Source organism: Pseudonaja textilis, chromosome 10 (genome assembly GCF_049901715.1).
Source record: "Pseudonaja textilis isolate UNSWEBS1 chromosome 10, rPseTex1.2, whole genome shotgun sequence".
Taxonomy (NCBI): domain Eukaryota; kingdom Metazoa; phylum Chordata; class Lepidosauria; order Squamata; family Elapidae; genus Pseudonaja; species Pseudonaja textilis.
This window is the reverse complement of record NC_141999.1, coordinates 24,536,510-24,562,403: the sequence shown is the minus strand read 5'-3', so window position 1 is coordinate 24,562,403 and position 25,894 is coordinate 24,536,510. Positions and strand designations below refer to the sequence as shown.

General features: G+C 49.5%; 1 protein-coding gene across 2 annotated transcripts; it reads right to left on the bottom strand.

Moving 5' to 3' along the window:
- Positions 1-1,225: 1,225 nt before the first annotated feature.
- Positions 1,226-25,894, bottom strand: LOC113445944 (protein jagged-2-like). Of its 2 annotated transcripts, XM_087939304.1 has the most exons (13): positions 25,639-25,894; positions 21,091-21,393; positions 16,839-16,902; positions 14,337-14,591; positions 12,958-13,018; positions 11,911-12,041; positions 9,600-9,719; positions 8,553-8,687; positions 7,410-7,523; positions 6,336-6,382; positions 5,926-6,102; positions 4,488-4,629; positions 1,226-3,338 (listed from the first exon to the last, which is right to left on the bottom strand). In XM_087939304.1, the coding sequence occupies exons 1-13, from the start codon at positions 25,717-25,719 to the stop codon at positions 2,971-2,973; spliced, it is 1,998 nt and encodes a 665-aa protein (XP_087795430.1). In that variant the 5' UTR covers positions 25,720-25,894; the 3' UTR covers positions 1,226-2,970. The 2 variants fall into 2 exon arrangements, with proteins under 2 accessions (XP_087795430.1, XP_087795431.1); XM_087939305.1 differs by lacking the exon at positions 7,410-7,523 and having other exon boundaries at positions 1,232-3,338; positions 25,639-25,830.

The window sequence follows — 25,894 nt, the reverse complement described above, 5'->3', positions numbered from 1 at the left end:
TTCCCCAGCCACCGAGTAACGATGGGGCGAGGGAGGTGCCCGGCTGAGCAGCTTACCTGCCCGTACAGGTTACGAGGTGTTCAGCCTCCCCTGCCCCAAACCTCCTCTTCCCCCGTGTTCTCACAAGCTCAGAGCCCGGGGCAGAGCGAGGCAGGCTGCAGCCTGACTTCTCCCCCTCCGTGATGGCTTGGCTGGCACCAGCCACGGTGGTGAAGGAAGTGGGCGAAGAGGGAGCCGAACAGGTGAGGGGAGGAGCAGGTGAGCCCAAGAGCCTCCGGAGGTTTCGCCGGCTGGGAAGAACAACAGGAATCGGTCTGCCAGCCTCAAATCTCTCCAGAACGGCCCGTCCCGAGATGCCAGGGTGCCCTCAAGGAGCCCGTAAAATGCAGCTGCCAAGCCGGCAGAGCTAGAAATGGCCTGGGCTGATGTTTGAGCTGCCAGCCACGTCTTGCTGGCTCGCTCTTGGCAAAGATCCCCGTACAGGTAGTCCTCGACTTACGGCCACAATCAAAATCAAAATTGCTGGTGCTAAGTGAGACATTTGATCAGTGAGGCCCTTTGTGACCTTTCTCGCCACCGTGGTTATGTGGCTCCCGGCAGTCGTTAAGATAGTCCCACGGCTGTTAAGAGAATCTGGCTTCCCCGTTGACTTTGCTGGTTGCTAAAGGGGGGACACTGAGACCATCATAAATACGAGTCAATTGCCAAGCATCTGAATTTTGATCACGGGACTGTTGGAGATGCTGCAATGGTCGTTAAGTATGAAAACCGGTCGTAAGTCACTTTTTGCTGTGACTTTACCGTTTTCAGCGGGCACTAAATGAACTGTTTTGTAAGTCGAGGATGACCTGAACCTCTGATGCCAAAACAAACCATGTTAGGATTTAGGATTGCTGGCTGGGGGATTCTGGGTGTTGAAGTCCACCCATCTTAAAATGGCCGCGCTTGAGAGACATTAACAGATAACACATAATCAGAGTTGGAAGGGACCTTATAGATCATCTAGTCCATTTGTCCCAGTACATTACGGAAGTTTCCAAAAATGACAAATAATCCACTCCCCAGGTCAAAATTGGGGTGCCAAACACAGCTCTTTGGCAACGCTCCATGCAACACCCCAAAACATGCAGTGGTGCGCAAAATGGCAGCCATAAAATATTCCCTCACAATCCTTTTGCGACACCCAAACACGGGACATTTGAATCAAAACACAACCGGCAAAAAAAGAGAATATTACAGTATATTACAATGCAAGTTACATTCCCATCTGCCCGAGAGGTTTCTTCCTGCCAAAAAAAGGGGGGGTCTGTCTCCCCACCCACCCCCCTTCCAAGCACCCTCTTGCTGGACTGGACTACAAAACCCCATGCTCCCCAGCCACTCCAAATCACAGCCCCGAGGTTGCCGGCTGGGACGGGGATGGGAAGCCACCGGATCTAAAGTGGGGGCGATCCAGGGTTATGGGAGTGGCCCCCCGCCTTGTTATCCCCTTAGGGGAGGGGGGGCAATATACAGGGGTGGGATTCAATTTTTTTAACAACCGGTTCTGTGGGCGTGGCTTGGTTGGTGGGCGTGGCTTGGTGGTAATATGACTGGCTGGGCGTGCCCAACTCAATATCACTCACATCGAGGCACGCCACTCGTCGCCTGGCCTCTCATGACGCTGGGGATGCTGCAACAGTCGTAAGTGTGAAAAATGGTCATGAGTCACTTTTTTCAGTGCCATTGTAACATTGAATGGTCCCTCCACACAAGCAAAGTACCAGCAAAGGAGGGGGAAAAAAAACTCCAGAGAAGTTCCAGAGACAGGAAGTCCAGTCCTTCCAAGAATGTTAGAAGGGTTAACGGAGAGGCAGTTTCTGTAAGCAACACCAGAATGTTTCCTTCCTGCCTTCCTTACAGGATTAGGCCCGTAATTTCTTCTAACAACCGGTTCTCCGAACTGCTTAGAATGTTAACCCCCGGTTCTAGCGAATAGGTGCGAACTGGATGAATCCCACCCCTGGGAATATAGCTTGCCAGATGTTGTACCGCATCAATGGCCAGATGTGTGCCCGTTCAAATGACGAGACGATTATTTGCTCTTGCAAACGCAGCTTCTTTGGGGACGTCCTGTTGTCCGAGCAGCCGTCGGAGACCCCCCAGAGACCCTCCCTCACTGCAGTGAGCCCGGCAGCTAGACCAGCGGTACATCTGCCTGGGAACATAGGAAGCCTTGCAGGTGGGTCCTGCCCGTTTTTGGAGCAGGGCCTCTTTCGGAGAGGACTGTAAAGAAGATGGGAATCAGGAACTCTTGTCTGCAGGAGAAGCACCATGGGTGTGGCCCTCTGGCAGCTGACGGATCTGGCAGCAGAGTCGGACAGTAGCGAGGAGGTTGGGGAAGAACCTGGGCGAGTCTTGGAGGCTGAGGAAGGCCCGGAGGAGGGCTCTGCATCAGAGGCAGAGATGGGGCCAGGGCAGGCTGGCAGTCATCAGCCGCCTTCGGGTTCGGACAGCAGTGAGGCGGGGGGAGCTTCTGGAACTGGTTCCCAGCGTGCGCATGCGCACAGCTGCCAAAAGTAAGGAGCAATTAAGAGCTCAGGGTCGAAGTGGGAGCAAGGCCGCAGGTGGACAATAAATGGCCCCTCCCATCAGGATTACAAGAGGAGCAAAAGGGGAGGGGGCTTTTGCAGGAAACAACTGGCTCGATCGGTCGTTCGTTTGTTCCAGCCTCGTGGAGATTTGTCTGTTGTAAACCCAGCCTTCCCTGTCAGCACTGAGTGTGGAACTATTTACCAGGCAGCCTTCCAGGATTGATAAAGGTCTGAGATTAGTCCACCTTCGCGAGGCTGTGGGCCAAGCCGTTGGCTGACTCTGAATGAAACAATTCACATTCTTGTAAATGAAGAGGTTTTTTTGCCGGGACTCAGAATTGACCGAGTGCTTTTGGGGTGAGGCCTAGGACAACACTCCTCCGCCATCTCCTTCTTGTCAGAGAGGCGGCTTCTCTAAAACCAGGCCGACGTTCAACTGGTTGAGTCTGGCTCTCTCCTGGTTGGAGATGTCCACCTTGGAGAGCTCCGGAGAAGGAGGCCCCCCAGCGGGCAGCCCCGCCATCTTGGCCATGCCGTCAGCCGCACTGGGCCCTCGCTCGGCCTCCCCGGGGGTGAAGTTGCGGATGAGATGGACGGCATCCGGCCGCAGGCTGTTGTTGGCGGGAGGTTCGGTTTGACCGGGGACTTTCGGCAGAAAGCGGTGTTGAAGGCAAAGCAGGAGCAGTAACACCAACACGGGGACTCCTCCGGTGAGGAGGAGAACTGGTAGAAGGACGGCAGACAGGAGGCCAACGTTGGTCTCTCCTAGAGGGAACCATGTTTGAAAAACAGAGTGATAGAGTTGGAAGGGAACTTGGAGGTCATCTAGTCCACACACACCCCTTTCAGGCAGGAGACCGTTACAGAATCACAGAGTTGGAAGGGGCCTTGGAGGTCATCTAGTCCAACCCCCCCCCCCGCTCAGCCAGGAGACCCTATACAATTCCAAACAAGGGACTGTCCAACCTCTTCTCAAAAGCCTCCAGTGACGGAGCGCCCACGATTTCTAGTGGCAGGCTGTTCCACTGGCTAACTGTCCTCCCTGTTAGCAAGTTTCTCCTTCATTCCAGGTTGTTTTTCTCCTTGGTGAGTTTCCAACCATTGTTTCTTGTCCCGCTTTCTGCTGCTTTGGAGAACAAGCGGACCCCGTCTTCTTTGGGGCAGCCCCTCGAAGACTGGAAGAGTGCTGTCATGTCACCCCTCATCCTTCTCTTCATTAAAAGAAATATTCATTTTACCCAACTCTATCCTGACTCTGGGCAACCTATCCCACCAAGCTACTAAAAAGAGACCCTACCCTAAAAAATTATGACTGGAAACGCAGCCGCCATGGTAAAATCTAGCATGTCATAAGGGGGTACAAGCAAACCTCTAATCCAGAGGTCCCCGAACTTGGCCACTTTAAGACTGGTGGACTTCAACTCCCAGAATTCTCCAGCCAGCCAGCAGAACTTACTCTCTTGTGATCCCTCCCTCTGCAATCTCTCTCCACTTTAGGAGATCAGGAGAGAGAGAAAAGAAGGCCTCGCTGGCTGAGGAATTCTGGGAGTTGAAGTCCACCAGTGTTAAAGTGGCCAAGTTTGGGGATCCCTGCTCTAATCTAAGATTAGGGAGAAGAGGCAGGTTTTCAGGGTTTGCTGAAATAAATCTGGATGGGGAGACTACAGAAATTGGCACGAGAAATGCCTTTCATTGAAGATTGCAAATCCCTGGAAAGATAGGTGGACTTCAACTCCCAGAATTCCCCTCTGCCGGCTGGGGAATTCTGGGAGTTGAAGTCCACTCATCTTTTAAAACACTGCCTTAAAAGATCAGCATTAAGGCCCAGCCCTGCCAAAGCTGCAATCTTCAACCACCTACGAAGTGCTTTCAGGCTGGGGAGACCCTTCCCCTTCCCCTCGCCCCCGGACCTACCTTTGCACCCCTCACCCAAGCAGGGGTCTTGCAGGGCCTGACAGGTGGCACCTTCAGGGCACTGGCAGGTGTAGCTTCCTTCTCCATCTTGGCAGATGGCGCCTTTGGGGCAAGGATTCGGAGAGCAGGGATTGGCAGAGACCTGTGGGAGAAAGCCAAAGAGGGGTGGGTGGCAGGAAGAAAGAGGTGGCGGGGGGAAGGATAGTCAGAGTTTATCTGTGAAAAATTTGGGGTGAGGGGTTGTTGTGGTTAGCCGGCAGCAGGTGAGGATGGCTGAGGAGAGCGAGGACTCAGATGAGGGGCCAGGACCATTAGGAAGTGGACTGCGGCTTTTAGAGATTGTGGGGGCTGACAGCAGCGACAAGGAGGTTGCCGAGGAGCCTGTGCCAAGTGCGCGTGCGCAGGGCTGCTCGCAGGAAAGAGCAGCTGCAGCAGCACAGGCGACTCGAAGAACTTCAAGAAGATACAAGCCAGCTCTGAAGTGAACGTTCTTTGCAGGAAGCAAAGACGTTTTGAAACTCAGCCTCATGGACATTCCAGTATCTTAAGTTGCTATTTGAAGACTCTTGTGTGGTAAAATATTTCTTATCTGTGATCCTTGGCTGTCTTGCACAGTTTTGGTGAGGTTTGTGCTTATCAAAGTTAATTTGTTTGCAGCAGCCTTTTAACCGGGGATTCGTAAGACCCATTAAAAGATTTCTGTTTCCTTTGGTTCGTGTTTGTTTTATTGGAAAGGGGTTTGGGTCAGAACAGGGGTGTCTGTTGTTTTACTCTTCCCGCCCTCTCCACTCCAAACATCTGAGCATTATGGAGCATGGGGCAGGCCCACTGGTCTCCATGGGGAGAAGTCATTCAGCGCTGCCACCAAGGCCAGTTGGGTCTAACTGGAGAAGGCCCCAGGCTAGAAACCAGGAGACGGTGAGTTCTAGTCCTGCCTTAGGCACAAAAGCCGGCTGAGTGAGTTTCTGCCAATCACCAGGAGATTGGGAGTTCTAGTCCTGCTTTAGATACAAAAACCAGCTGGGTAAATTTGGGCCAGTCACAACAGGAGACAGTGAGTTCTAGTCTGGCCTTAAGAATGAAAATCAGTTGGGTGACTTTAAGCCAATCACCAGGAGACGGTGAGTTCTAGTCCTGCCTTAGGCATGAAAGCTGACTAGGTGACTTTGAGCCAATCACCAGGAGACGGTGAGTTCTAGTCTAGCCTTAAAGAATGAAAGCCAGTTGGGTGACTTTGGGCTAACCCCTCCCAGTCAGACCAACCCACCTCACAGGGTTGTTGTTGTGGGGAAAATAGAAGGCGGAAGAGTTATGAAGTATGTGGTCCACTTAAGTTATTTGCAAGCAGCACACAAATAAATAAAATAAAGGACCCTCCCACAGCTCGGCCATGCGAACCCGGCGGAGTTTGCACCCTGCGGAAACGGGCTCAAATTACCTCACACCACCTGCCGCTAAAGCCCAGAGGGCACCTGCAGAAGGAGGTCTGGTTTTCCGCCTGCTGGCACTGCCCGCCATGCAGGCAGGGGGCATCTCTGCAGGACCTCTGTTCAGTCTCGCACTCGGCACCTGTGTACCCTGGCTGGCACGAGCAGCTCTGCCTATCAGCCTCCATCTGTGGGAGAAGGGGCGAAAAGATGTCAGGGCAACGAGCAGAGAGGGGTTACAGCCAGTCCTCGACTTACGACGACAACGGAGCCCAACATTTCTGTTACTAAGTGAGACACATGTTAAGTGAGTTTTGCTCCGTTTTACGAGAGGGCGGGGGGGTGAAAGCAGCATATAAAACTATAACCGTCTTTCATTTGTCCTAAGGTGGCAGATTTTTAGACAAACACACACACACACCTGGCAAATCCCTCCGTTTTGGCATCTCTTTTGGCACAAATTCATTCCTGTGCAGAAAGTGGATGAAAAAAGAAGAAGATTATTGATTAAAAGAAACTTCAAAGCTGCAATGAAAGAACCAGGTGTTAGGCTGCTTTATCAGGCCCTGCATTTGCCTTGAGGGTTTTCTAGGGGTTTTGGGGGGGACTTGAGAAGAGGGTGAACATGGCCCCCTCTTCCTCTTCCTCCTATCTTGCTGCTACATCTTTACCTGGGAGGTAGGTTGGCCGAAGGGCAAATTTGACACCTGGTCCCTCCAATTTTCATCCATTTTATTGAAGAACCTTTGTTTCCCAAACTTGGCAATTTTAAGATGGGTGAACGTCAATTCCCAGAATTCTGGGATTTGGAATCCACCCATCTTAAAGCATGCCGGTTGGGGAATTCTGGGAGTTGAAGTCCATCTATCTTGAAGCTTTTTAACTGGGGAATTCTGGGAATTAAAGTTCACACCTCTTAAAGCATGCTAGTTGGGGAATTCTGGGAGTTGAAGTCCATCTACCTTAAAGCGTCTTAGCTGGAGAATTCTGGGAGTTGAAGTCCATCTATCCTAAAGCTTATTAACTGGGGAATTCTGGGAGTTGAAGTCCATCTATCTTAAAGCTTATTAACTGGGGAATTCTGGGAGTTGAAGTCCATCTACCTTAAAGCGTCTTAGCTGGAGAATTCTGGGAGTTGAAGTCCATCTACCTTAAAGCGTCTTAGCTGGAGAATTCTGGGAGTTGAAGTCCATCTACCTTAAAGCTTATTAACTGGGGAATTCTGGGAGTTGAAGTCCACCCATCTTCAAGTGGCCAAGGTTAAAGAAACTTTGCTTAAGGTGATCACCAAGGACAGGAAATCCACAGCAAACTACAGTTCCCAGCTGCCCCAGTTCCCAGCTTCCCAACCAGTTGTGAAGGGTGCTGGGAAATGTAATACAGTGGTACACTGGCCTTGGAGGTCCAGTTTTTCTGAATGACACAAAGAACTCTTGTGCATCTGTGCGGATGTGTTTAGTTTCCCCTTCCTGCAATCCCAGAATTGATCCCTTACTGATGCTGCAGGTTGCACCCATCCAGCCTGGCAAGCAGTCGCAAAAATAGCTCCCCGCAAGGTTTTTACACGCCCGAGCGTGAAGACACGGCTTTCTGTGGCATTCGTTCACATCTGGAAGGAAGAACAGAAGCAGAGAGAGCTCTCTGGTGAGCCTTTAGATCCACCCGGCTTTTTCCTGCCTCCCCCCGCTTCCTCTTCCCTTGGTCGTTAGCATTCACAGGTACACTGCTCCTGGATGAGGAAGCTCGCAGCTGGCAAAGCCCTGAAACCCATGGTTTTGCTTTAAAAAAAATCTCTTCCCAGTTGCCATAATCAAGAATATATATATTTTTTTAAAAAAAGAATAATGTAATCACAAAAATATCTCCCAGAATCCCCCAGCCAGGTTTGCTTTAAGATGGATGGACTTCAATTCAGTTCAACGATGGAATTCTGGGAGTTGAAGTCCACCCGTCTTAAAAGTTTCTTAAGGGATTTTTTTTTTTACAGCATTATTTAAAATTCTTGTTCCATTTCTATATTCATATCCCATATTGCCTTTATCTGTCATATTTGCAATTTTATCAGTCCTTATGCTATTAATTCTAGAAATTGTCCCCTTTGGTTCTTAATTCGAGCTTACCACCTTCATTCTACTTAATAATGACTACGTATCAGGTGTATATTTATCCTGCATCAGATTCCGCACAATGTTTTCTCAATCACCATACTTATCATCTCTGCTTTACAAATGTATTAATCTAATCAATTCATTGTAACAACTGATATTAATCTTTCCATAGTAATTCTCGTATTTTTTCACATCGCTAATCATCAACTGATATATAATATTCTTATTATGAATTCCCATTTCCGTATTTATTTCACTGAATTCCATATCTAATGCAGCGATAATCCTTTCATGCAAAAGAGAAAGGAAGAAGAAAAGAAAAAACAATATCGGTTACAATCTTGTCTACTTTCAGTACTTATTCTTATATATCACAACACATTACCTTGCAGACTCTCCTTCCTAGATGGGAACGTATGAATTTGTACTTGTAAAATTGGAACCTAAAGCTGAAATCGCACTTCGTTTCCCCTCCAGCTGTCTGATCCGCCTCCAGAAAGCTACCCTACCACGTGCTGGGAACCACATACCATCCTGGCACGCCTTCCCACGCCACCCGGGTGGACAGACACACTGCGGTCCGGACGGAGTTGGATGGCAGCTCCCACCGTTGGCACAAAGCTCCGAAGGGCAGGGCGGCCTGGAAGCAGGCAGAGGAAGGAGGGCTGGGAAGAGACGACAACCAGAGACAACCCGCATTACGCATCTGATATCAACACAGTTGAGAAAGTCCAGAAATATTTCACAAGAAGAGTTCTCCACTCCTCTACTCGCTGCAGAAGACCTTATGCCACCAGACTCGAAATTCTAGACCTAGAAAACCTTGAATTACGCTGTCTTCGATCTGATCCAAGTATGGTATATAAAATCATATATTGCAATGTCCTACCTGTCAATGAATACTTCAGCTTCAACCATAACAACGCAAGAGCACACAATAGATACAAACTCAAGGTTAACCGCACCAAACTTGATTGTAGGAAATACGACTTCAGCAATAACAGAGCGGTCAATGTCTGGAACCCTCTACCTGACTCTGTGGATTCTTCCCCAAACCCCAAAAACTTTAACCTTGGACTGTCTACTATGGACCTCACCCCTTTCCTAAGAGGTCTGTGTGGGGCGTGCATAAGTGCACCCACGTGCCTACATCCCTGTCCAATTGTTTCTTTTATTTTTCTTATAGGTACCCATTTCATGTATTCATAACTATATATATATTTAATACCTATTATCTTGTAAGCGATTGACAAATCAAATTAAAAGAAAAGAAAAAATTAAAAGAAAAAGAGTCAGTCAAGGAACCAGTTGTGCAAATGAGTGAATCACAAGGGATAGAGAGAGGTCCAGACAGTGTCTGAGTTAGTCACAGTCCGGCTCACAAGACAATCTTCTCTAATACGTAATGCAGACAACTCCCAAAACAATACATCATCCCAAGAATGCCCATCACTGGTCCCGCCCCTCTGTCCCCCGTCTCTGCAGAGTGCCAAGGGGGGCGGGGTCTGGAAAGCCCCTCCCCTTCCCCCCTCAGCTCCTCCCTCTTTTCTCATCCCCGGCTGGCCGTCCCTGCTCACCATCCTCGCAGTTGCGCCCGCCAAATCCTTCCGGGCAGAGGCACTCATATTCATCTGGTTCCTTGTTGGCACAGGTGCCCCCGTTCTTGCACGGGCGGTGTGATCCACAATAATTCAGATCTGAGCGAGAAGGACAAAAAGAGGAAAGGGGTTTTTTGGGGATCTGGTCCAAGGTTCCGGCAGTGACCCCCATTTAAATCCTGAGTCTCGAGCCAGATTTTCAAAGCTGAAAAGAAAATTTATTAGGAGTAAACATGCCGGCGCTGCCTGGGTGTAGCCGACTCCGAGACGCATCATTCATGGTCACCCCTTGACCCTGGTTTTCCCTCCATCCCCTGAGTGTATCATAATTCCTATCCTCCAATGGGACACCTCCATAGCTCAGAGCCATCGATCAGGCTCTCCAGTTAGATTTTCGTATGGCAGAAACTGCAGCCGCCTAGTGATTTTGAAAACCTTTACGGAATGCAGTTTTGATTTGCAAACTGCCACACTGCTCCACCCCTCCCTTTCTGTTGGCAACTCTAAAAAGACCATGGAATTATTTTATGAGTTGACACCCCGTTCCATCTGAACCAGGCATCCAGAATAGGCGCCTCTTGGGGTTACCGATCTCCCCGCCGGCTTCTGGCTGAGTTGCCACTACGGTTGTTGTTGGCATAACCTTCTCTGAAGTTGGCGGGGGGGAAAAATGGACCCCCAAAGATCTTCTGGTCAAAATTCTCCCAACTTCCCTTATTTCCTCTTTTTTGAAAAAATAAAATAAAATAAAATTCCCAAGATGATTCATTGGGAAGCGATTACAGGATGTCCTCGGCTTACGACCACAAGGGAGGCCCAGAATTTATGCTGTTCAGCAAGACATTTGTTTTTCCCTGTTTTACAACGGTAGGGAATCCCTGCCATTGCTCAGTTAGTGACATGGTTGTTAAATGAATCCGGCTTCCCTGATGGCCTTGCTGGTCAAGACACAGCAACGGTCGTAAGTATGAAGCAGCGGCCGAGCATCTGAATTTTTGATCAGGTGACCACGGCGAATGTTGCAACGGTCGTAAGTGTGAAAAACGGTGGTAAGTCACTTTTTTTTTCAGTGCCATTGTAACTTAAAACCATCACGAAAGGAATTGTTGTAAGTCAAGGACTACCTTGTATTAGCTTCAATTGACCCTGGTAGGTGTCTTGAGGGGAATCCTCAACTTATCAACCTTCCATTTAGTGGCTAGTTGACGTCACAAAAAAGTGAAAAAAAAGTGACGTATAGTCGATCCTCGCACTAACAACCACCACTGCAGCTTCCCAGGGTCACACGTTCAAAATTCGGCCACTGGCATGTACTTACGACGGTGTCAACTCATCAAATATTTGTCTGGTCTTTTTAGAGGTGCCAACAGAAAGGGAGGGGGGAGCAGTGTGGCAGCTTGCAAACCGAAAGTGCATTCCATACATAGTTTTTCAGAGATAGTAACCAGGTGACTGAAGTTTCTGCGGTGCAAAATTCTAACTGGAGAGCATGATTGATGATTCTGGGCTATGGAGGTGTCCCATTGGAGGATATGATTTACAACACACACACAGAGGGTGGGGGTGGGGGAAACCAGGGTCAAAGGTGACAGTGAATCAGAGAGTTGGCTGCACCCAGGCAGTGCCGGACATGTTAACTCCCAATAAATCCTTTGGAAGGTTTGGAAGTTTGGCTCGAGACTCGGGATTTAAATGGGGGTCACTGCCGGAGCCCTGACAGCTAGCTGAGGTTGCCTTTGCGTCACACGATCCCCACTTACGACCTTCCCAACTGACGTCCCACAAGGAAAGTCAATGCGGGAGGCCGGACTCGCTTAATGACTGCATGATTCTCTTGAACCACAGTAGTGATTCGTTTCACCCCACTGCGGCAAGAAAGGGGCGGAACTTGCTTACTAACAACCTCGTTTAGCAACAGAAATGCCTGTCCCCTGTCTTGGTGCTCGTAAGCCAAGGATTATCTGTGTTCTTCTGTTAATGGCTCTCCTGCTTCGAGCAGTGGGGGCGGGGCTGGACTAGATGATCTCCAAGGTCCCTTCCAACTCTGTTATTCTATGATAGGGGTCCCCAAACGTGGCCCCTTTAAGATTTCAACTCCCAGAATTCTTCAGCCAGCTATGCTGGGAGTTGAAGTCCACAAGTCTTAAAGGGGCCAAGATGGATGACCTCCCTGCTATAGAAGGACTTGCCAAGAATTTTTGGCTCTTGGTGGAGGGTCTTCGCTGCCTCCTTTCTTCCCATCTCAACGTAAGGACCCCCTGAGCAAGCCCAGAGGGGGTGGGGAACTCACCCTTGTCGCACAGAAGGCCACCCCAGTTGGTCTCGCAGTCACACTTCCAGGGCACGGTGCAGCTCCCGTGGACGCAACCGGGGAAGAGGAGGCATTGGTCACAATGGGGCCCCGTCCAGCCGTAATGGCACCTGAGAAGGGAGGAGGGGTTACTGCACAGCAAATGGCCTAGAAAATGAGGAGGGGGAGCAGCTAGGTCAGGCCTGCCCCCATCTGATCCTGTAGGACAGGGTCCCCAACTCCTGGTCCATGGACTGGCACCGGGGGAGGGGGGGGCAGCATACCTGAAACCAGCCTGTGCAAACCAGCGAAGCCCCATCCCGTGGGGTGCAGGCCGCACGTAAAACCACACCCCCCCTCCTCCGGTCCTCAGAACAACCTCTCTCCAGGTGGAGAATACTGGGAGTTGAAAGTCTTCAAGTTGCCAAGGTTGGGGACCCTTGATCAGGGTTGGGATTCACAATTTGCTCCCAACAGCTTGCTGCGTGCAACTTCCCTTTTTAAAGACCGTGTTCCCAGCTGCAGCTAATGAAGGGAATCAGGGCCCTTTCCTCCCCCGTAAGCCATGCAACTCATGTTGCTCCCTTCTCTGTTCCTTCCTGTGTGCCCTAGGATGAAGAGGGGGTGGGCCTGTTTCTTCCTCTGAACTCCCTCTCCCTTGTTCTACCTCTCCCCTGCTCTGCCCAGCCGGTCTTGGCCCTTCCCCAGTTTCTTCCACAGCCAACGGAGCCACACTCCCGCTCCCTGTCAGCTGCTCAGCCTCCCCCTCTGAATCAGATTCCGACGGGGGCACGACTCAGCTGTTTTCTTCACAGAGGCTGCAGTTGAGGGTAAGTATGGGCTGGGTTGGGCCCTCCGTCCGTGCCCTGCACTTACCTGCATCCAAAAGGTGGGGACTCCTGGGAGGGGCGGGGCAGGGTGGGCGGGCCAGCCAGGAGTGGGATTTGGGGTCCTCCAAACTGCACAGAATCTTAGCTAGTGGCTCTCCCGAAACTCCCAACAGCCCCACCCTGACCCAGAATCCCCTCCCACCTGCTAACTCCTCACCTGCACTCGCCAGGTTCCTCGCAAAACCCGTGCGTTTTGTGGCACCCCTGGCGACAAACAGCTGCAAGAGACCACAAGGAGAAGGTTGCGCCATCAGGCGAGGCTCTGGACTGGGTCTTAAAAGCTGCTGCAAGGACACGGCTGCCCCCTTTTCTTTGGGGGCGCATCAGAATGATCCTTTGGATACCGCGGTTAGGGTGCTGGCCTACCTCAAAGGGCTGGCAAGGAGGGAGCTAAGGGGAGGGGATTTGGCTGACGGATTTTCACCAGGGAGGAATGTCCTTGTTTTGGTGTTCGTGGGAAGGACAGAAAGGATGCAGAGAACAATTGATTTTGCATCACTAGGTGCGTGGAGAAGGGAGAGGGGTTGGTCCACCTGGCTACAGGTAAGATAAAGGTTAAGGAAGGAGGGCTGAGCCTCAGGTGCTCCTTTCTGTTTTTGAGGTGGAATATCAGATTCCGGCATCTCCAGAAGAGCAAAACATAGAGACATCCTACAGACAGGTGTCAAAAAAAAAATCAAGATGGCAGCTGGGAACATGTGATGAAGTCCAACCCCTTTTAAATGCACAGGTGACATATAGAAGCCCAGGTGGGGTTTGGGGATGCAGTTACGTCCATCGTTTTGATCTGTTTGTCTGCTTCCCGCCCCAGAAAAATGTCCACCATTTGGCTTTTTTTTGCTTGCGTCCATCTTGTTTTTTGTGACACACACACACACACACACACACACACCCAAAACACTTTCTGGGAGGGGGGAATTGGGCCAGTACAACCAGGGGTGGGATTCAAATTTTTAACAACCAGTTCTGTGGGCGTGGGTTAGGTGGTGGGCATGGCTTGGTGGTCATGTTATTGGCTGGGCGTGGCCAATTCAATATCACTCACATCGAGGCACGCCTCTCCTCGCCCGACCTCTCGTGACCGTGGGGATGCTGCAACAGTCGTAAGTGTGAAAAAGGGTCATAAGTCACTTTTTTCAGTGCCATTGTAACTTTGAATGGTCACTCCACACAAGCAAAGGACCAGCAAAGGAGGGAAAAAAAACTCCAGAGAAGTTCCTAAGACAGGAAGTCTAGTCCTGCCAAGAATGTAATAAGGGTTAACGGAGAGGCAGTTTCTGTAAGCAACACCAGAATGTTTCCTTCCTGCCTTCCTTACAGGATTAGGCCAGTAAATTCTTCTAACAACCAGTTCTCCAAACTGCTTAGACTGTTAACAACCGGTTCTAGCGAATCGGTGTGAATTGGTAAAATCCCACCCCTGAGTACAACCACAGTGTAGGAGGAGCTGCAGGGCAATGGGATAGCTTGCCTTTTTCTAGACCCTTTTTCCTCGCCCTGCCCTGCCCCGTGCCAGCCCGCCAGCCCCAGACATACCCCGTTGGCACTTGTTCCCTGTCCAGCCGTCGAGACAGACCTTGTTCCCGGCCGCGTCGCAGCTGTGGTGCCCGAAGAAGTCATCACGGGGCCTGCAGAGCAGGTTGCACGAGGGCCCGTAGTAGTGCTCATGGCAGCGCACTCGCAGCCGGCACTCCAGCAGGGCGCTGCGCCCGTGATGCCCTAAATGCTGCCAGCCTTCGCCTGGGTTCACCATGCCCGAACGGATCAACCGCTCGATCAGCTGCCCTGAGCCTGCCAAAGAAGGGGAGGAAGACGAAGGTGGAGGGTCCTGTTCTCCATCACCAGCCCACATCTGGTGGGAGGCACACAAAACCCAAAGACCCAGCGGCCCCAGGAGAAAAAGCGGGAGGCGTCCGCAACATTCAAGAGTGAGGACTGCAACAGTCGCTACGAGACAGAAGATTTGCAGAGCGCATCCGTGAACACCAAGTAGCGGTTGGGATGAAAACCCCTTAACTGGACAACACGCGGACAAAAACATCACCATAGTTTCAACTGGGAAACTGTGAGCAACCTGGACCAATTAAGTTCAAGAACACTGGAACATTTCTGGAAGGTCGGCATTCAGACAAATCAGCCATCAACAGGCACACAGAGACGTACAACATTTACACGCCCTTCAAAAGAGACAATGAAAAAGGAAGCAAAAAAGACCACAACACCTCAGCTGGGTAATGAAATGTCTGCAAGAAAACCACCAAGCTCAGACACCATCAAGGGCCCCACAGTCGTTGTCATCATCTCCTCCTCCTCCTCCTCCTCCTCCTCCTCCTCCTCCTCTTCTCACAAATCCCACTCCCTTCTAGCACTCATAATATTCCCTAGTTTGGTCATGAAACATCTGCAAGAAAACAACCCAGCTCAGGGAGCACCAAGAACCCCACAGTCCTCGTCCTCGTCCTCCTCGTCCTCCTCGTCCTCCTCCTCCTTCCTTCCTTTGCAAACCTCCTTCAGTTCTAGCCCTAGTTTGGTCATGAAACATCTACAAGAAAACCAACAAGCTCAGAGAGCACCAAGGACGCCACAGTCCTCCTTCTCCTTCTCCTTCTCCTTCTCCTTCTCCTCCTCCTCCTCCTCCTCCTCCCTTCCTCTGCAAACCTCCTTCACTTCTAGCACTGATAATGTTCCCTAGGTTTGGTCATGAAACATCTACAAGAAAACCAACAAGCTCAGAGAGCACCAAGGACGCCACAGTCCTTCTCTTTCTCCTTCTTCTCCTTCTCCTCCTCTTCCTCTCCACAAACCCACTCCCTTCTAGCACTGATTATTACCGAGTTGAGTCATGAAATATCTGCAAGAAAACATCCCGGCTCCAGGAGCACCAAGGACCTCACCGGTACAAAACTGACATATTCAATGCAATTCAAAAAGTTCCTCAACAGTCCGAAACTTGGAACTTGTTTTATCATCGATGTTGACAGATGCAAGAATTTTATTACGTGGGTAAATAGACGGAGCCGTCCATTCCCAAAATGGAAGAATGGCTGGGAAAAGGGATGGTTGTTGTGCGGAAAGCGCAGAGTTAATTTTTTAATTAAAGAGAAGGCCTTATCTAGTTTTATTTGCATTTGGAAATCGCTTCTGGACTTTACGCTCGAAACAGAAAACGAAATTAAGTTTTGATTTTAGGTTTTGGAGGACTAGATTAACTTGGTTATTATAGAAATGGCTTCTATTTCCTGGAAGTGCAAAGCGAACAGCTGAGGTTGGATCTATTGTTTTGCGTTTTACTGCCCTGAATAAAGTAAAAAGAAAAATCACTGCGTTTTTTTTTTTTACTCTGTTTCTTTTCACACTGCGTCCCTTCCTTTTTTCCCGTTTTCCTTTTCACCTGTATTTTATATCACAATAAACTCTACTACAATAAACTCTACATTATCGATACTCGCAAGCATTTGGTTCATCCTTGAGTGCCCGGGTCAGAGCTGGAAAGGAGCACAAGTTACTAGTCCACAAAGAGGCTGGCGCACCGCCTGCCACTGCAACAGGGATGAAAGTTTAAACTCATTTACCCGCTCCTCCGTACCCCCTGTAGGTGCCGCTGCCCTCACCCCTGGAAATCCATAAATGAGGCCTCTCTTCCTGCTTATTCCAGGCAAGAGCTACTTTAAGGAAGAGTGCCTCTCTCCATGGAAGTTCCAGTTTTCACAGGCCAGAGGCTAGTGACTAGTTCAGGGTTGAGTGATCAGGAATGTAGCTGAAAGCAGAAGTAAAAAGCCCAGAGCTACAACATTATTTCCTTCCAATCTTTCCTAGGCAGTAACAACTAGTTGAGCCACTTCGCAACGAAAAAAAAGAAAGAAAAAGGCACACCGACTGGCCACCTGCTCTTTCGCCTCGATCTCGGTTCCCAAAGGAGAGGTACATACCAGTTCCAGAAGTGGAACGCAAAATTCCAGATGTGTCCGAACATCCCACCCCTTCCTACCTTGCACCCACCATCTGTATCCAGCACGGGGGAGAAAAGGGATCCCTTACCTGGGCTGGTGACATCACTGGCATTGACAGCATCCCAGGCCTCCAGAACCAGCGAGTACGAGCGCTAGAAGGGACAAGGCAGAAGTTCATCAACACGTCCCTGGCCTGAACATCTGGGAACCTACGTGGCCTACGTGGCCCCACCCCCACCCCCACCCCCCAGCAACTCTCCCACTTCTGTGCTCCGTTCTGCGCAAACCGACTGAACGAGAACGAAATCCTTGCTAGCATATCAAAGCCGGACTTCCACCCGGCTGAACTGGATGCAAAAAAATTAATTAATTTAATAATAATAATGCAAAAAAAAAGTGAGATGATTGTGGCAAAGAAAGCAAAGATAGTGAGAAACACCTTGGGTTTAATCCCATCTGGAGCACCAACTAAAGGCGGATTAATTGGCTACTCAGGTAGGTTCCTCAAAGCACCCCAGAACCTTGGCAACTTTAAGTTGGGTGGACTTTAATTCCCAGAATTCCCCAGCCAGCCAGGAATTCTGGGAGTTGGGAGTCCACAGGTCTTCCTTGATAAACTTGGTAAAGTTTACCAAGTTACTAAACTTGGTAAAGTTACCAACGTTGACAAACACTGCCAGAGGCCTTCATCCACAGCCGAAGGGAGGGTTAGCGATATAAGTACAGCCTCCATGGCATCGTTAGAGGTCTACAACTACAAAACCCATGCCTGCTAAAGGCTAAACTGGATAAGGATGGGGAATACTGAGCATCAACATTGGAGGCTACCGAAAGTAAGAAAAATAGGCCGCACCTGAAGCCTCGAAAGGGGAGGCCACTTCGTCTCTTTTCCAGGAAGACCAGTGATTCATTTCAAAGAACCTGCAGCTCTGGGGGCTCCTTTTAAACTCTCCAAACCCTGAATCTCTGCTTGTCCGCTGCTCTGACTAAACCAGTTTGCTCCGTTTCCCACCCACTCCTCCAGTTACCCAGGTTTTGTGCAATTCCCCCAAACCACAAGCTAACCACATTGGTGGCATTGGCTCAACCCACCGAGCCAACCAAAGTTTTCTTAGCATGTGGCGGGGCTGCTCTGTTTTCCTATTGGTTGAGCAAGGAATTTCCCACAATGCCCCAGCGCTGTGCTTCGTCAGGGCAATTATGGGGACATCAAAGATGCAGTTCAGAAGGCAGTTTGAGATGTTAACCTGTCGCTGGCTTCTCTCCAGATAACTTTTCTTCATTGATTAAATTTATTGATTACATTGATACGCCAGACATCCAGTGGTGAAATGCTACCGGTTCAGACCGGTTCCTCTGAACCGGTAGTAAAAAAAAAAAGCTCCAACAATCAGCTGAGAGGAGAAAAGAGAAAAGTGCAGGATCAGCCCTCCCACCCACTTCTGTGCTTTCCTGTTCTTTATCCCCTCCGCCGATTGGCACGGCAGAGCCTCAGCTGGGCTTTGGAAAGCTGCGTGCACACGCGTGCTAGGTGCACAATGCACGCGCAAAGTGTGCAATCACTGAACCAGTTGGGAAATTGGTAGAATCTCACCACTGCGGAAATCCCACTGATGTCTGGATCCAAGCAGCATCGACCTGTGTGTGTGTGTGTGTGTGTGTGTGTGTGTGTGAGAGAGAGAGAGAGAGAGAGAGACAGAGAGACAGAGAGAGGGGGGAAGAGAGAGACAGACAGAGACAGAAAGGGAGGGAGGGAGGGAGAGACAGGGAAAGACACACACAGAGAGAGGGAGAGAGACAGAGAGGGAGGAAGGGAGAGGCAGACAGACAGACAGACAGAGAGGGGGGAAGGAGGGAGGGAGGGAGAGATAGGGAAAGACAGAGAGAGAGAGAGAGAGAAACAGAGAGAGACACAGAGAGAGAAAGAAAGAGAGAGGGAGGGACATTCACTCAAAGCAGGATCTTGAGGGTCTCGTCCGAACAGCCGCTTCCCTGGGCAGACAATCCCTTGGGGAGAGGGGAAGGCATTTCAGAACAGCCCCAAAGGTCAGAGGTCATCCAGGCTCAATGACCTTTCCCAGGACCTGCGGCCAGAAACCAAGTAGCCGCCGCTCGCTCGGTTTTTCAAGGCAGCCTCCCAGAACAGAACCAGCTCCGGTTTGTAACAAACCAAACACCTCTCCCCATCCCACCCAGTGATCCTTCAGGTGGGAATTAGTGGGATCAACATAGATAAGTTGTTTTTTTAAAAAAACAACAGATTCTTTTCTTTTCTTTAAAAAAATAAGACGCTTTTTCTTCTCCTACTGACAGCCTCCGATGGGCAGAAACTCCATCAGAAAAGAGCTGGAATAGCAGTAGCCCTTCGACTTATATGCCACTTCACAGGACTTTCCATCCCTTTCTAAGCGGTTTTCCTACCGGCCCCCAACCGTCTGGGTCCAATCTGGGTTTTACTGACCCAGGGGAACAGGGAAACGGGAGGATTTATACGCCTGGCTTGCAGACAGCTGGTCCTTTGCACCCTTTTGAGAGGGTCATTGAGGCCACTTGGAGGTTTGTCTGTGTCCTCCATTTTCCCTCTGGAAATCCGTTCCTACTCCCACGCCATTCAAACGGTCTTCATCCCAAATTGCAGAGCTAAAAGTCCGCAGAGATTCTTAGTCATCCAGGTCATGGTTGTCCCGAAGGTGCTTCCCCCCGCAAGTGGCCTCAATGACCCTCTCAAAGGATGCAAATGACCAGCTGTCTGCAAGGAGTATCAACCCTTCCGTTCCCCACCATCCAGTCAGAGCCGAAGAAGCTTCTTTGGATGAGAAGTGAAACATCTTCAAAGGAAAACAAAAACAAAAACAAGGAAGTCCAACTGCCTACCCTCCCAAAAATAGCACTTTCAGGACAGCCATGATTTGGCAGACGGAGAATCTTTACAGATCTTCTCTGTTGCTTTTTCCAATCTGCAAGTTCCAGTTCAGCATTTCTCAACCTGGGTAATTTGGGGCTTTCTTGGGATGCAGCTTTACGGGTCATTTTCGATGTATGACCACAACTGGAACCAGAATTTTCACTGCCAAGCAAGCCGGTTGTTAAGTGAGCCAGCCCTTCTTCCAGGTTTCGCAGAGATGCCTCTTGAAACAGGTAGGTGCCTCGACCTGAAGTCATTCGTTCAGCGGCCGAAGTGACAACGGCGCTGGGAAAAGTGACTTAAAAGCAACCGGTCCACGCCCTGACAGACTCTGCGGCAGTATCTCCATGCTCAGGAGATCAAAATTCAGGTGTTTGACGACAAGCAGCCCGAAAGGGGATAGTATGTCTTCTTCCAGAGTCCACAGAGCTCTGAGACGTAACAAGGGATGCTGTGAAACCCCCGAACCTTGCCAATTGGCATGAATGCAGCGGCATGGCTTCCGTCCTTCGGATCTCTCCCGGTTCTTTGGGAGAAAGATCAGACTGCAGGGACAGATCTCTGGAGATCCTGGGGGAGGAATCTGCCTGGTCAGGAGAAGGATCCGGGATCTCACACTTGGTCTGGGGTTTGTCGGCCTGCTGCCTATCTGCCTATTCCGCTGTTCCAGAGGGGACACCCCCCCCCACTTCCCCAGTTGTAGATCCAGCTGGAAAAATTCACAAAGTGGTTCCAAAACTGGATGCTGTCCAACAGGTTCCTCATAGCTGCATTCACGCAACCTGCTAAAGCTGGTTCTCGACTTGCAACCATTCATTTAATGATCGTTCAAACTTAATGTCAACTCATAAAATATTTCTCTTGGTCTTTTTAGAGTTGCCAACAGAAAGGGAAGGGGGAGCAGTGCGGCAGCTTGTAAATCGAAAGTGCATTCCATAAATAGTTTTTCAAAGATAGTAATTAAAAATTTTAACTGGAGAGCCCGACTGATGACTCTGGGCTATGGAGGTGTCCCATTGGAGGATATGAATTGCGATACACCCAGAGGGGTGGAGGGAAAACCAGAGTATAATTATTATGAACATTTTGAAAAGGATATGTAATAGATTTAGAAATGAATGAGAAAGCTATAAAATAAGCCTGAGGGAAGTATTTGAGGGGGAAAATAATAAAGAATATATAAAGTAGTGATATGAAATTGAATATGAAAGATGAATATGTAACTGAGATGATATCAGTGTGAGATGTGAAAACCTGGAACCATGCTGCTCACTAAAAAAGATGCTTTATTTTTCTTTTTTGTGTGTGAAAACCCAAATAAAATTGTTTTAGAACTGAATTGAATCCCACCTCTGGGCCAGACCTAGAGTTGTGATCAATCTTATATTTGACGCTTCTGCTACCCCTCAAACAAGGATAAAAACAAGCCACTTACCGGCCAGGCAAAGTCAAAAGGGATGATGATTGTCCCGTCCTGGTCCGAGAGCTTCTGGAGGGGAGCCGAGAAGACGTTGCCCCCCAAAACAGGAGTGCTGGCGGCCCCCAGCACGCAAGGCCCCCCCGGCTGTGCCCGCAGCTGGTATTCCTTGAGGCAGACCCTGAAGAAGGTGTGGCACGGCTCGGCCACAGGGCATGGTGGCTCCTGCCCTCCACGGCAGCACCGTCCATCCGCCAGGACGCCCTTCTCGTTCCGTGCCAAGGAGACCTGCAGCTCAACCACGCCTTTGGCCCCCGAGACCTGAAGGGGGGGAGAACAGAGCGGGTGCTGAGCTGGTGAGCGGCGCGAGAGATGAAGGAGGACCGGAGGAGAATCTCCATCTCCAACCTGGTGCCCTCCCCGCCCCCGTCAAACTCTGTTCCGGTGTGGCTACAATCAGGGGGTGCCCCTTTCTTTGTAGGAAAGGGGCTCATCCCCACCCTTGGGAAGGTGTTTTATTTATTCAATAGGTTTATTTATTACATTTATTCATTGATTTATTGAATTCATTAATTTATCAAAATGTATTTATTCAGTTCATCGATTTATCGAATTGATTATCAAAATGTATTTATTTATTCGATGCATTGATTCAATTTACTTATTTACAATTTACTTATGAAAATTTATTGAATGTATCGTATGCATAAAATGTATTGAATGAATGCATTCAAATTTATTCGTTAAAACTTACTTATTAAAAGGTATTTATTCATTCAATTTATAGGCCGCCTGTCTCATGATTAGGTTTCTTACGACATCGTCAATAAGAGGGGAAAAACAATTAGAAGGTTAAAAGCAATAAAGCAATTAGGCAGACAAATTAGAATAATGTCAGTTGAAGTTTCCCAGTGGCTTTTTGCCCAGAGTTTATTAAATGACTAGCTGATAACCTGGCGTGGCCCAGCCGGGTATTTATTTATCCCAATCATCCTGTATTAGACAGGGAAATACTGTAGTCGGGACTCACGCTGTTGTACTGTCTCTGAAGCTCTAGATGTCGTAACTTATTGGCTCAGCATTGCACGTCTTCTATTCCAGAGGTCGACAACCAGTGGGCCCACTGGTGGGCCGTGAGAAAACTTTGGTGGTCCGCAGAGGAATCTCAGCCCCAGAGCACCCCCACAAAGCAATTAATCCAGGCTGCGCAAAAACACAAGGCTGCGCTGCCGACATGGCCCGCGGGAACCCTCCCTGCCCACTCACTCCTTACCCGGCAAACTTGCCTGCTAAATTGCTATTTTTCCTTTTTCCGACCATCAGGTGTTCTGCTGTGCGGGAGATTTAGATTAGCTAGAAAACAGGAAATTGTTGAATTTCTTGCCTTCTAGCTAATCTAAAAGCAGAGCTGAACCTGAAGCTTCTATTATTCAGTGCAGACTCAGGTAGCCGATGGCAGAAACACAGATCTCTCAGTGAATCTGTGATTCTGTGAGCAACTCAATCTGCCTCCCTGCTTTGCCTGATTTTGGGTAAAGTTGCTCTTTTTTTCATAAAAAATTCAACATTTACATACATGGTGTGTTGTGAGTTAATTTTATGAGTTCGCTTGCAAACTAATTTTATGTGACAGACTGAGCTAGCCGATGGCAGATAGATAGATCTCTGAATGAATCTGTGATTCTGTGAGCAACTTAATCTGCCTGCCTGCTTTGCCTGATTTGGGGTAAAAGTTGCTCTTTTTTATATAAAAATTTCAATATTTATATAAATATTTATAATATTTACATACGAGCCATGCCCAGCCAGTCACATGACCACTAAGCCACACCCACAAATTAGGCCATGCCCACAGAACCGGTTCGTGGTCCCTGGGATTTAAAATTATGAGTTTGGTGGTCCCTGAGGTCCAAAAGGTTGGCGACCCCTGGTCTATTCCTCTTCTCGGGAGTTTCTTGTCTGCGCGGGTGTTTCATTTTTGTAGCGTTTGATTGCACTTGGCCAATCGCCTGATGTTTCCTTGGAGGGCTGAGGGCCCCTTACCAGAGGGAGCCCCTTTGTGGAGTACTGTGAAGCCATTACCCTGTGAAGCTGTTACCATGGCAACTCCATTGTGCTGTACAGTAGAAGCCGTTTTAAGGGACACACACACACCCCGAGGGGTGTTAGGGGCGTCTTAACCCCACAGTATTTGTTTTTTGGTCATCTGTGTACCAAGTTAGGTGGAAATTGCTTCAGGCGTTCCAGAGTGATGCACGCATACATCCCGTACATCCATTTTCATTTAGAGAAAGAGTTTGATTGATTAATTGATTGATTACTTTTTTATGCTGATCTATTCCAGAGTGATTCAGAACCACGTGTAAGAAAAAAAAATACTTCAAAATAAACACAATAAAAAGCCAAAAAGAAGGAAAAGATGAAGGAAGGAGATGGGAATAGGGAGGAAGGAAGGAAGGAAGGAAGGAAGGAAGGAAGGAAGGAAGGTAGGTAAAGACAGGAAAACAGGCAGACAGAAAGAAAAGAAAGAAGAAAAAAGAGGAATGGAGGGAGGAAGGAGAAGAGAGGGAGGAAGGGAAGAGAAGGGAATGAGAAGAAGGAGAAACAAAGAAAATGAGAAACAGAAAGAAAGGGGAGGAAAGAGAGGAAGAGAGACAGAAAGGAATTAAGGATAAAAGGAAGAAAACACACACACACACACACACACACACACACACAAAGAAATCGCCACCTGGGGAATTCTGGGAGTTGAAATCCACAAGGTCTTAAAGGGACCCAGGTTAGATTCCCCTACTTTAAACCCAACCTTTGAAGCTTCCACAGAGTTTGAATATCAGGGTCCCAGGCATCCTTATCTCCAGAAGGGGGAGTGGCTCTTCCCTCCCCCCCTGCATCTGGAAAGACAGCTGTTCCTGGGGTGGGGCCCATCAGCTGCCAAAGGGCCACCCCCTCCCCCCCGCCATGTGTGCTTGCTTGGACTGAGAAACTAAGTGAGGGCCACACCTTCCCGTCCCCCCCAGGGAGAAAGACGGGAGGTCACTGAGTTTCAGTACAGCTGTAAAACTCCTGCCTTTTTTGTGGGGGGGGGAGAGAGGTGGGGAGGAAAATGGGTCTCTAGGGGCCCCCTTTTTAGGAGGTTTACGGTTAGGACCCCTGGGAAAACACACACACACACACCCTGCACAGCTGCAAGGCAGGGGGGGCTGCAATGCCCACCCACACCTGCACCAGGTGTTCTGTAATCATGATCTCCCCCAGAGAGGATCCCCTAAAATTTTAGGGTTGATCTGGGGTGGGGGGGTGCATAACGCAAGAGTTTGGGGGAGCAGCCATGGCTTCGGACTGAAAGAACCGCCAGAGTTTAATAAATCAAATAAAAATCAAATATTATTTCGGGAGGCAGAGCAAGCAAACTCGGAGAATTTCGAGGCTGCCCGTTTGTGGAAACCGGGAGCTGCTCAGCGGCTGCATTCGCACAATACACAAATAGAGATAGATAGGTAGATAGATAGATAGATAGGTAGGTAGATAGATAGATAGATAGATAGATAGATAGATAGATAGATAGATAGATAGATAGATAGATAGATAGATAGATACAAATGGAGAAATTTATTACTAGATTCTATTTTTATTCTGCCTGTTATTTCTATTTCTACTTCTACTATTTCTATTTGGATGGATGGATGGATGGATATAGATGATCGACGGATACAAATGGAGAGAAGAATGGATAAATTTATTACTATGATTCTATTTTTATTCTGCCTTCTATTTCTATTTCTATTTGGATGTGAACCTGGATGGATGGATGGATGGATTATAACTTTATTGTCGCTTTGAAAGTACACTAATCGGCATACGTTAAAATGAAATTTCGTTGCACAAGCTCTCAAAGGGTCACTACCTCCAATATACACTACATGAACATGACAGAATAAATATAAAATTATGCATATTCCCACATAGATTGTATGAGAAACACAGAGAAACAACCCAGTCTACTTCGGATCTATTACAGGTCCAGGGCGAGGAAGAAAAGGAAGCTTGCGAATCCCGAATTAAGCCCCCCCTCCTCCTCCTCCTCCTCCACGTCTTGTAGCCTTGCCAGGACTTTCTGGCGTGGTCCAAAGTGGCCGAACTCCGGACTGGCACCTCGCAAACGATTCAACCCTCTTTTAGCCGAGCCCCCCCAAACAAACCGGGGTTCCAAGCGGGTCGTTCCGCTCCTCCCAGGACTTCTGAGAAGTTACGCGGGGAGGGGTCGGAGAGAAATTCTCCCTCAGCTTTCCTTTGCGGAGGGGGGGAGTAAATGAGGAGGAGTAGCGACCCTGGCGTGGAAAAAGGGCGAGAGACGGCGTGGGCTGCCCAGCTGGGGAAAACTCTCCGGGTCTCCAAAGCGTCCAGCTGCGCCTCGCTGGGTCTCCCGGCTGCAGAGGCGCAGCGCATTCGGGGTGCGCCCTTTTGCGCCGGCGGCAGTGGAGTGGACCATGGGGCCGGGAGTCGCGCATGGGCCTCCTGACTCCTGCTTAGTTCTCCCCCAGCCCGGTCGGGTCGGTCGCTCACCTGGAGTCGCGCAGGGAGCAGGAGCAGCAGCAGCAGCATCGCCGGGGCGCAGCGGAGGATCCCGCGCGGGCGCAGCCTCATGGTGGCGGCCGGGCGAGCCTTCCTCTTCCTCCTCCTCTTCCTCCTCCTGGCCGGAGCCGGCGAGGCAGCCCTCCTGGGCCGCCCGATCGCGGGGCATAAAGCGGAGGAGGCGGCTGCTCGACGGGACGGGCGCTGGGGCTCTGCCAGGCTGCCAGCCGCGGGAGGCGGGGCCGGT

What these genes read in the sequence shown, in the direction of transcription:
- LOC113445944 (XM_087939304.1), bottom strand. Translation starts at nt 25,719, where the DNA reads ATGAGGCTGCGCCCGCGCGGGATCCTCCGCTGCGCCCCGGCGATGCTG. An exon ending in GAGGAACCTGGCGAGTGCAG is followed by an intron (nt 12,042 to 12,957) that starts GTGAGGAGTTAG and finishes CTCCCTTCTCAG; the next exon opens with GTGCCATTACGGCTGGACGG. An exon ending in GGGTGCAACCTGCAGCATCA is followed by an intron (nt 6,383 to 7,409) that starts GTAAGGGATCAA and finishes CTTTCTGCACAG; the next exon opens with GAATGAATTTGTGCCAAAAG.